Below are 10,731 nucleotides of genomic sequence, written 5' to 3'. Positions count from 1 at the left end.
CCAAAAAAAAATCCCTCTAAACCAGGGTGTCAAACTTGCATTTTTTTTTTCCTAACAGTCACGAGGGAGCACTCGAGCGGAAAAGGTATGAGTGAGACCGGTGGAATATATGTGCCGAGGAAGTGACTTTTACCCGTCCGGCCTAGTTAGCGCTGTGCGAGTGTGTTACTGCCGTGTTTCAGTGATTCTTACTGGTATGTTTTTTGGGTTTTTTTAAGTTAGCGCGGCGCTAGCATTAGCGTTAAACTCTCTGTGTACCATCTTTCTTTGTAAATATCTCGTGTTTCAATATGGGTACTTGCAACTTTTACACAACTGCGGCGTATGTGTGTACCAAATGGCATTTCCTTTACAGAGTGAGGCTTATATCCAGGTGCGCTCTGTAGGCCGGATATTGCAGTACTTTTTATTTGACTTTTATTACACTTGTATGATACTTACAGACTTATTCTGCAGTACATTAAAACATTTTTCACGATGGTGACATTTATATCCTTGGAGATGTGCGTTCGCTTTATTTTGAAAAGTCTAGTGGCTGCAGGAAGTGGCCGCCCGGGATGCAGGAAGTAGTGTCACGTGACAGCGCGATTGCACTTTCCACGTTTGATATCCAAAAGGCACAGACCAAGTGATGCGGGTTCTGTCGCACTGAAGAGATTGAAAGGAAAAGAATAAACTTGAGAAAAAGCGATGCGAAAAGGGTCCTTTTCATATAATTGGATCAGTCACTGTAAATATGTAATTACATTTTTGAATAGGAATTTCTCCTTTGTTTGGTTTAAATAGGTGGCCTTTATTACAGTTACTGATCACGTGATATGAACATGACCCCTCAAAAAGAAAAAAAAATTGTCACCTGTTGTGAGGGAGCAGCAGCACGGCAGACAAGGTGCATTCTGGGAGAGACGTGAAGAGTTTGCCCAAGCGTGCGTCAAGCTTTTTCATCATGTGACACATTGCCACGTCCTACAACGGAGAAAACGCAAGTTTGGGTTACAAGACACTGTTAGGGTTTTAAATCGGGCGTAGGGTTTGAGGACAGCGTTTCAAAGTAGGTTGGAGTTCGAGCATATCGTCACATATTTTAAAGTATGGTTTCAAGTCACCAGTAGTTAGACATTTTTTCCCAGAATCAGAATCCTATTGATTGGGACGGTGATGCCCCGGTTCTCGACAGCCATCCGTTACAGAAAACGGTTCGAAAAGTGAATTGTTCGAAAACCGAATCGATGTTTCCCATTACAATGAATAGAAAAAAAAACAATGCGTTCCAAGCCTAAAAAAATTGGGCTTTTCCTGATAATAAACTGCATAGTAGGAATACATGTATAGTTTAAATACTTAATATCACAAAAGAAGTTGAGAAATATATTTATTTTTTGCTCAAAATGCATGCTTTAGTAGTAGAGTACGCGTTGCTGGGACTGCATTGACCCGTATCTGTAGTGACTCACCCCCCGGCCTTGTAAACTTTTTTTATTAACAAAACTGCCAAATAACTTTAAATAAGCAACTTGCCTTCTTTGGAGCTGTGATTGAGGGTTAATATTGTCGTCCTCGATAAGAAGAAAAACACATCTGTGTACAGAGGCTGCGTTATACAGAAAAACAAAAGTGCGCTGATTGCGCCGCGCACGTTACGTCATTTGTTTTTTTTTTTTTTGGGGGGGGGGTGTCGTTCAAGTAGATAACAAAAGGCGTTGTGGTTGGGTCAGCATCTTGCGCCACGCGCATTATGTTACTTCTGTTTTTTTTGACGGCTTGGGAATTCACAACAAAGCGCGTCGTGGGTCAGCTGCGCAATACGTTATTTCGGGGTTCTTTCAGCTCCGTTCAAGTACCGATTTTCATTCGAAAACGGAAGCAAAAAAAAAAAAATCTCGAAATGTTCGTTCAAAAACGGGGACGTTCGAAAGCCGAGGCATTACTGTAAGTAGTGTTTGTAAGTGCAAGTGTGTTTGTTGACCTGAGGTCCCGGGTCGGTTTGGCCTCTGAACTCGTGTGGACCGTCTTCATCCATCGGGACGGGGGTCAGCGCCGGACATGTGACGTACTCCTCCTGCCAGAGGGCCTCGGAGGAATCCATGGCCGCCTGTTTCGCCTCTGAACATTCAAAATCTGCAGAGGCCACCAAGAAGCACCAACAATTTAGCTTTTTTTAAATGCGACATTACTCAACTTTGCATTACGTCTCCGGGTGAACATCAGAAAAATCAATCAGCCGATCAAAAAGGAAAAATGAAAATATATTTGCAGTTGTGTTAATGTGAGTCAGTTATCAAAAAGGAAAAAAAATCTGATGAATTTCTCCTACATTTGCACGTTTTAAATTCAATTTTAGATTAAAAATGCACTTGTTACCTTGCATTTAAAATTGTTTAAAGATTATTAAATAAATATATATCTAAATTTAAGTCCTACTGTACATTAAAAATTGTTACACTTGAATGTTATGTTAAATATTTCTCTATTTGAAGTAAAAAAAAAGTAGTTATTGTAATATGTAATCTAAAAAAGTATTTGTAAATAAACACCATGTAAACATTTCAAATATGTATATGTACTGTATATATGTAAATTAAAATGAAAAAAAAATTCAGCATTTTAAAATTGTATTAAAGGGTTTTGATTTTAATTGAAAAAAATGTTTTACACTTGTAAAACTCCACTACTATAAAGAAATATATTTTATATTGTTTACCTAGTTATAAAATAAATAAATATTATACTACTACTACTATAAAAATATCTATTTTAGTATTTTTTTTTTCATATATCTGCATTTCTTGTTCTGTTTTACATATGTTGGAAAACCCTGTGCAGTTTGTTACAGATTAACCCTGGAATAGATTTTCCACATTGATCCATTGTGACATAAAATAATTAAAAATGTTTAACAATATAGGACCCCCAAACGATATCAGTGCTCGAGGTAAACGCTGCACAGCAATTAATGCAAGAACGAAAAGAATTGCCGACGTGATGTTTTGTCACGCACGTATGTAGGCATGTCTGGCTCGCTTTCCGGGTTTGCCCATCAGGTGGATTCTTTCCACGGCGCCGAAGCGGCTGAACGTCCGCGTCAGCGTCTCCTCGCTCAGCTGGCGTTTCTTGACGGGAAGCGACCCGGACGCACGGCCGTTCACTGCCAATTTGCCGTCGGCCGCGTGCCCGTTGGCGCTTGCGTGGGAGCTTAGCTTGAGCGCGTACAGCCGGCGCGTGTTGACGCCGTCGCTCATCAGCGCCTCCAGATTAAGGTCGAAGTCTAGCGTGGACTCGCTGACCGGTCTCTGGACCTGAAACGGACAGCGCATGCGGTTGCCTTGTTGTTAAGCACAACTCACACACTCAGGAAATTACAGTAGAACCCCTCATAGCAGACATTGTTGACATCCATTTTGTTTAACTTACATTTTCAAATAACTGTTATTGAAAAAATATTATATATAATATTTTGATACGATTGTATTTGTATTCATACGCATCCATCCATTTTCCACTGGCGGTCTCTCCGGACTCCAAAACCAATAGCACGACCAGTTCATGAATTCAATCTGAGTTCCCGTAATTCCCGGCCTACAGAGCGCACCTGGTGATAAGCCTCGGTACACAGAAAGAGTTTTGACGCTAGCGCGGCGGTCCTAACGCTAGCACGGCAATGCTAACGGTAATGCGGCACTGTTAATGCTAACGCGGCGGTACTAACGCTAACATGGCGGCACTAACGCGGCAGTGGTAATACTTGCGCAGTGGTGCTAACGCTAACACGGCAGTGCTAACGCTAGTGCGGTCGTGCTAACATGGCGGCGCTAACACTAACTAGTGCGGCGGCTGTGAAAAAAGTCGCGCCTTGTAGGCCGGGAATTACGGTAACAACATCTGCCGAAATGACAATCGTACCTTAATGGTGTGTCCCTGCACAGTGGCACCGTTCAGTATTTGTAGTGCTAGCTCAGCTCCTTCCAGTAGTTTGAACTCCACCACAGCATGAAGCTGCGAAAAAAACAACACTCAAGTAGAACAAAGAAAGCGGCGTATGTACTGTACACGGGTACAAGAAACGTACTCTGTGTGTGGTCGTCAGCATTTTGACAGTCCTGACCGATCCACAGCAGCGGAACAGTCGCCTTACTTCTCTCTCGGAGAAGCCGGCAGGAAGTGGTCCGGCAAACACAACGCACATGTCCTGAAGACACCGGCGCACCTAAGACACCATCGCGCGCACACAGAGTTACCACGGCAACACACACAAACACACAGACTGAGTCTTACCTTGTAGTCTTGACGAGGAGGTACGTTGATGAAGGAAGACAACCTGAGCACGGAGAAGAAGGGACACTTGCGCTGTCTTCGGAAAGAGGCCACAACCTGCACAAGAGTCCATGAGCGACAAAGGTGACATGTTTAAATTTAGGAGTTCACTTTTCGTGCAGTCTTGACATTTTGGGGGTTCCAAAGGTGTTGTTTTGACAGCCGTTTGTTGTTTTAACAGAATGACGTAAAAAAGACGTCCATGGCATTTAGCGCGGTATTAACGTTCTGACTAAGAGAGCAGGAAATTGATCAGTCTCATTAGAAAAACAAACAAAAACTGTTTAATTACTACTACAATACCTCACGAACAGGCCAACCTACTAACTAAACTTAACAAATTAGTCTGACAACACGACCAAACGAGTAACTAACAAACAACTTAATGACCAGCAAATTAAATACCAACAAAATAAAAGACCAAACCTAACAACAGTCACTCACATTTGAAAAATGTAGAGGTGTGGTCAGTCATGCCCGTGGATATAAAGTTGCGGGTGTGTGTTCTGTTTGGAATTATGAGTGTACCCCTTTAAGAGCGGAGGGGGGCGGTGTCAGGTAAACTCGGAAGTAGAAGTAGGCTGAACAGAGACCGTGTGCTTCCGTGTTTAAAAAAAAAAAAAAAAAGACGTCGGGCTGTGGTGTACTGTGCTGGATCGGTTTTCGAGTGTGCGACAAGTGCGCAATTGCGCAGTGGCGCAGCTTCGAGGGAACATTGGTCAAGACGACACAAAATAAGCGACGCCTTTCAATAGCTATGTATTTCTCGTAACAAGTTTTCCGCGCGTGATTTATCGTGCTCGACTGTGCAGATTTGCGAGTGCGATGGCACACTTGTCAAATCACAGTGACTGTAACAACCACGTGTATAACTACTTAACTAACAGAAAAACAACTTGCTCACAGACCAAGGAAGTAACTCCCCAAATAATCCATCCGTGTACGCAATCGCTAGCCCGGAGAATCACCTCTCTGTCCGAGCTGTGCCACTGCTGATGGGCTGCGTGTAAGCTGATGTCGCAGCGTTTTCCCACGTAGCAGACGGACCTTCCCGCACGCTGCAGGACGTCGGCAAACCTGCGCGCCACACGCGTAGCGGGAAAGATGAGATCACAGGAGCGCCGCAATCTCCACAATGCCTGCGGGTTATTAGCAGCACCTGCTACTGGGCGCAAGCTCTGTTGATTCTTCTGTCGACTCTTCTTCTTCTTCTTCTTCTTCTAGTGCCAAACCCCAAAGTTCCTTCAGGTGATTCTCAACAACCTGGTGGCGAAAAAGAGAAAGGATTCATGTTATTACACTCCAGGCCTGCTGGTGGCGCTATTGTGCATTACAAATTTACTGCCAACAGTTGCTGTATGCGACTAACTAACAAACTAACCAACTAACGAGTGACATCGACATCTATAAGCCTGGAAAGGGTTACAAAGCTATTTCTGAAGCCTTCGGACTCCAGTGAACCACAGTGAGTGCCATTATCCATACATAGAGAAAAAAATGAAAGACTACGTTCTATAAAACGCTTGATTTTAGGTGTTGCTGCTGAGATTGGTTCCAGTGATTACGTTTTGGGGCCGATTACATTTTCACACAGGGCCAGGTAACTTTCAACAGTCTTTAAGCTCACCTGGTTTACATTTTCCTGATATTTGCACTTCTTTGGTGGAGAATTAGCAAACGAGCCAAATATTTTTACACAACATCGTGGCCTACTAATAATCAACTCTGTAAATAAATAAAATAAAGTAACTGACTATCTAACGAAGTGAGAAACTAACCCCAGCTGATGCCATCACTAGTTTGTTTCGGAAGGGTGTTACCTTCAGAGGCGACTTGCATATAAAGTATTTGGCTAGATCCAAGGCGGCCAAGGCGTCCTCTACGGGATGGTGTCCTTTCTCCTCCTGGGTCTGGATGCTTCTTCCGAGTACCACCTCAGCCAGAACTTTCAGCTTGAACCTCTGGCCAAACTCCCTCCTGTACAGCAGCGACGTGTCAATCACGTGACGGTGGATCAGCTGCAAAAACAGAATCTTCGGTTTGCAGCGTCCGTCTCCGTTTTACGCGTCGAGTCAGAGCACGCGTACTTTCAGAGCCACCAGGTCGTTGTTGACGGCGTGACCCACGAGTACGGCGTCGCGCGGCAACAGCGACCTCAGACGCACTTGGACATCCCGCAAAGTGGTCCTGACTGGATGCAACATGGCCGCCGTGATGCCAGAGAACCTGACAATCGCACAAAAATACTGTACGTGATGTTTGTCTATGTTTTTTATGAATCATTCAAATCAAGACCCACATTTATTTACCTTCCAATGTTCTATGTTTTTATTTGTTACTAGCTAAACAACTGAGGAGATAATCAACTAGCTAGGTAGGTACCGAAACTCAGGTAGCTAACTAGTAACTAACTAGTAGCAAGAACCTTAAACAACCAACGAATAGTAGATTCACTCCTAATAGAACTGGAAACCAGTTCAAGGTGTACTCCGCCTCTTGCTCTCCCGCAACACTTGTGAGGATAAGCGGCTCAGAAAATGGACGGATGTATTTATTGAGTCGTGTTTGGATTTTTTTTTCTCTGCGGACTGACTAATTGCTCCTTTGATTAGGCCTACCTGGTGAGGTAGTCGAGTATTTTGTTGTCCGGTTTGACCAGCTGGTCCATCACGCACTTCCCCTCGCCGTCCACCAGGGAGACTCGGGTCAACTCGTAGCCCTTCACTGTGAGACACTGTCACGTGATCGCCATCAACAGCCGGGTTCGGTTTCAGGTAAGCGGGGGTGGGGGCAGAGTTGAATCGAGATTTCATCTCACCATTTCGCAGTCGAGTCCAAAAAGCGGGCTGGCGTCCGCGACGTCGCCGCAGTCGGCGCACGCGAAGTCCTCGAAGCCCGGCAGACCTGATCCGGTGGGCGAGAGATGAACAGCGGGGAGTGACGACGAACATCTCGGGGAGGCGCCGGCCAATCACCTTTCACGGGGTAATGCCGCTTGATCATCTCCTCCTGGGTTAGCACGTAGGCCGTTAGGCCACGCTTACTCGTACCGTACTTCAGGACCACCGGGTGAGTCCTCAGGACTGTCTCGCACACAGAACGAGTGAGCGGAGTGATACTTTCTATTCAGTCCACGTTTGTGAAGGCTGCGAGTAAATTGCTGACCTTTGTGCAACCTGCCGTTGTCCTTGTCTTCCTGTAACCCGGGCAAATCCTCTGCCGTGTCCACGTCACTGCTGAATATTGTAGACAGCAGGCGGGTGCAGCTGGTGGACAACGCGAAGGTCAAACGCTGAACACAAACAAACCCCAAAAAACCAAAACCGTTTTGACACCAAATGTCCATTTGCGCCGCACGGATACTTGCGATTGGATACTGCTTACGTTGCTGTATTTGGTCCTCAGGTTCCTGAGGGTGATGTAATGTTTGTAAAAGTCACTTTGGCCGACACCCTCCACCACCGCGACGTTCACCCCGTTGACACGGTTTTGCCCGAGGAGAACACACCAACTACAATCCGCGTATTAAAACAAGACTTGTTTAATCATACAACAAACAACAACAATACTGTGAAAAATATGTGCCCCTTTTTCAAATTCTCAATTTTTTTTTGAGGTTGGGGGGGGTGGCTTCCCGTAGTTTGTTTAAAAATCATCAAACAAAGGTACATATCATATCAGACAAACGTGATGAACTTGATCTTGATGAACTTTGAACGAGGGAATGGATGTAAAAAAAATAAAATAAAATAAACTACCGTAATTCCCGACCTACAGAGCGTATCTGGTTATAAGCCTCACCGAGTCCATTTGTAAAGGAAATACCATTACCGTACCATGCAACTCGCAAAGAGAACTCGCTCCCTCCTTCGTGCACATAATTACAATTGACGAAGTTAGTTACACACTCGCTAACTTACTTACTTAAATCGAGATATTATTTTAACGAACGAATGAGTGAAAGGTGACCTCGGCTGTTTGACTCCCGTTCCCCCAAGAGCGGCGTAGTGCAGCAGCTCTGTCAACTCCTCGGCCGTGATGGGACGTCGCAGGCGGTCGGGAAGCGCGGAGATCCGGGGCTCCACTTCCTCCGTCTCATCGGCGACACCTTGCTCGCGTTTGACCCTCTTAGCCGCGTCGATCTCCTGCTGCTGCCGATGCTGATGATCGGCATTCTTCTTCCTTTTCTTTCCATTAAATGAGGTCCACAGCGAGGACTCGGTTTTACACTCGAGCTCCATGGGACTGGAAGATAAACACACGCCGCGCAATTCGTCCTGAACGCTGGAGTTTTACTCTGTCATAACAAAACGTGACGTGACTGACCGAGTTCATTCGAGAGTGACACGGTTGGGGAGTTAGTTGGTGAGTGTGAGAGAGCAAATAAGTTCATTTAAAAGTTGGTGAATTAATGAGACCGTGAGCACATGAGTGAGGTTGTTAATGGGTGACTGGGTTTGTGAGTGAGTGACATAATAAGTCAATGGGTCAGTTGTTGAATTAGTGAGTGAGTGAATGATTGAGTTGGACGATGGGTTAGTGAATGCGTGAGTTAACTGGTGACTGAGTCAGTTACCGAATTAATGAGTGAGTGAGTCAATTAATGAGTGACTGGGTTTGTGAGTGAGTGACGTAATAAGCGAATGGGTGAGTGAGTGAGTGAGTGAGTGAGTGAGTGAGTGAGTGAGTGAGTGAGTGAGTGAGTGATTGAGTTGGACGGTGGGTTAGTGAATGCGTGAGTTAACTGGTGACTGAGTCATTTACCGAATTAATGAGTGAGTGAGTCAATTAATGAGTGACTGGGTTTGTGAGTGAGTGACGTAATGAGTGAGTGAGTGAGTGAGTGAATGATTGAGTTGGACGGTGGGTTAGTGAATGCTTGAGTTAACTGGTGACTGAGTCAGTTACCGAATTAATGAGTGAGTGAGTCAATTAATGAGTGACTGGGTTTGTGAGTTAGTGACTTAATAAGTGAATGGGTGAGTTGTTGAATTAGTGAGTGAGTGAGTGAGTTGGACGGTGGGTTAGTAAATGCGTGAGTTAACTGGTGACTGAGTCAGTTACCGAATTAATGAGTGAGTGAGTCCATTAATGAGTGATTGGGTTTGTCAGCTGCTGAGTAATTGAATGAACATGTTAATGATCTCGTGACTTCACACGTGAGTGAATGAGTGAGTTGGTGAATTATTGACTAGGTGGGACAGTGAATTTATGAGTTAACTGGTGACTGAGTCAGTTACCGAATGAATGAGTGACTGAGAAAGTCAATTAAAGAGTGATTGGGTTTGTCAATTGGTGAGTAATTTCATGAATATATTGGTGATGTTGCAACTTCACACGTGAGTGAATGAGTGAGTTGATGAATTATTAACTAGGAAAATGAATTCATGAGTTAACTGGTGACTGACTCAGTTACCGAATGAATGAGTGACCGAGAAAGTCAATTAAAGAGTGATTGGGTTTGTCAGTTGGTAATATAACGAGTATGTTAGTGATCTCGTGAGTTGACACATGAGTGAATGAGTGAGTTGGTGAATTATTGAGTAAGTGGTACAGTGAATTCACGAGTTAACTGGTGACTGAGTCAGTTACTGAATGAATGAGTGACTGAGAGTCAATTAATGAGTGAGTTGGTGAATTATTGAGTAAGTGGGACAGCGCTTTGTCAAATTAGTGAGTGATTTAATGAGTGACTTGGCGAATAACTAAATTGCTGAATGAATTACTCAGCAATGAGTTAATGGCTGAATTAATGAGTTGGTGGGCATATTTTTTTAATTAGTGAGTGAATGAACTTGTGAGTCAATAAATGAACTTATGAACGATAAAGGGAGTTAATAAATGAGTAAATGGGTCATTTTGATTAGTGTGTGGACAGGCAAGGTCGTGAGTTAAAAGCCATTTTATGTATTCTTTAGGGGGAAAAGATAAATAATTCTAGAGTGAGTGACTTAGCCGGTGAGTTAACAGTTGGGTTGTGTGAACGTGATAATATACAGCAGCAGGTTTACTGAGTGAATGAACAAGTGAATTTGTGATAGCGTTTAAACGTGTTGAATAAAACACATGAATAAAATTCGGAGGTAAAACCGAGACTGAAGCTTTACAATTTACAATTGTATGACACACACTTGAATGAAACGCAAAATACCTACTTAGTTACCATGTATTGACGTTCCGACGACTTCAAAATTCATATCTTTCACACTACGATTAAAAAAAGACACGTTTATTTCGCACATGCACGTGAGAAAAAAGAAAACCTCCCGATGACGGAAGCGGGTTTAATTACATTCAAAATAAATCGTTCGTCATACATATCGATTAAAAAAAACCTTTGTATTCTACGATATTTTTGGCCAAAATTAAACTACTTATTTTATTACCATTAATATTTCTTGGAGGTATCCTTCAACATAT

General features: G+C 43.6%; 1 protein-coding gene across 2 annotated transcripts; it reads right to left on the bottom strand.

The window, feature by feature from the left end:
* Positions 1–69: 69 nt before the first annotated feature.
* Positions 70–10,585, bottom strand: LOC133505660 (RNA exonuclease 5-like). 2 transcript variants are annotated; one of them, XM_061828926.1, is made up of 18 exons: positions 10,467–10,585; positions 8,281–8,556; positions 7,696–7,822; positions 7,477–7,603; positions 7,287–7,394; positions 7,130–7,215; positions 6,930–7,045; positions 6,399–6,537; positions 6,132–6,329; positions 5,471–5,574; positions 5,280–5,388; positions 4,273–4,368; positions 4,067–4,204; positions 3,901–3,993; positions 2,999–3,296; positions 1,967–2,118; positions 857–966; positions 70–648 (listed from the first exon to the last, which is right to left on the bottom strand). In XM_061828926.1, exons 1-18 carry the CDS (start codon positions 10,475–10,477, stop codon positions 573–575), a joined length of 2,364 nt encoding a protein of 787 aa, XP_061684910.1. In that variant the 5' UTR covers positions 10,478–10,585; the 3' UTR covers positions 70–572. The 2 variants fall into 2 exon arrangements, with proteins under 2 accessions (XP_061684910.1, XP_061684911.1); XM_061828927.1 differs by having other exon boundaries at positions 10,475–10,574.
* Between the last annotated feature and the right edge of the window lie 146 nt (positions 10,586–10,731).

Source organism: Syngnathoides biaculeatus, chromosome 9 (assembly GCF_019802595.1).
Source record: "Syngnathoides biaculeatus isolate LvHL_M chromosome 9, ASM1980259v1, whole genome shotgun sequence".
Lineage (NCBI taxonomy): Eukaryota > Metazoa > Chordata > Actinopteri > Syngnathiformes > Syngnathidae > Syngnathoides > Syngnathoides biaculeatus.
The sequence above is the reverse complement of the archived record's forward strand: the minus strand, read 5'-3'. Positions and strand labels throughout refer to the sequence as shown.

Excerpts from the sequence above, each read along its gene's own strand:
- LOC133505660 (XM_061828926.1), bottom strand. Across the intron at positions 967-1,966 it reads AAACCGACCCGGGACCTCAG|GACGTGGCAATGTGTCACAT; the intron begins GTCAACAAACAC and ends TCTCCGTTGTAG. Across the intron at positions 649-856 it reads CTGCTGCTCCCTCACAACAG|TGCGACAGAACCCGCATCAC; the intron begins GTGACAATTTTT and ends CAATCTCTTCAG.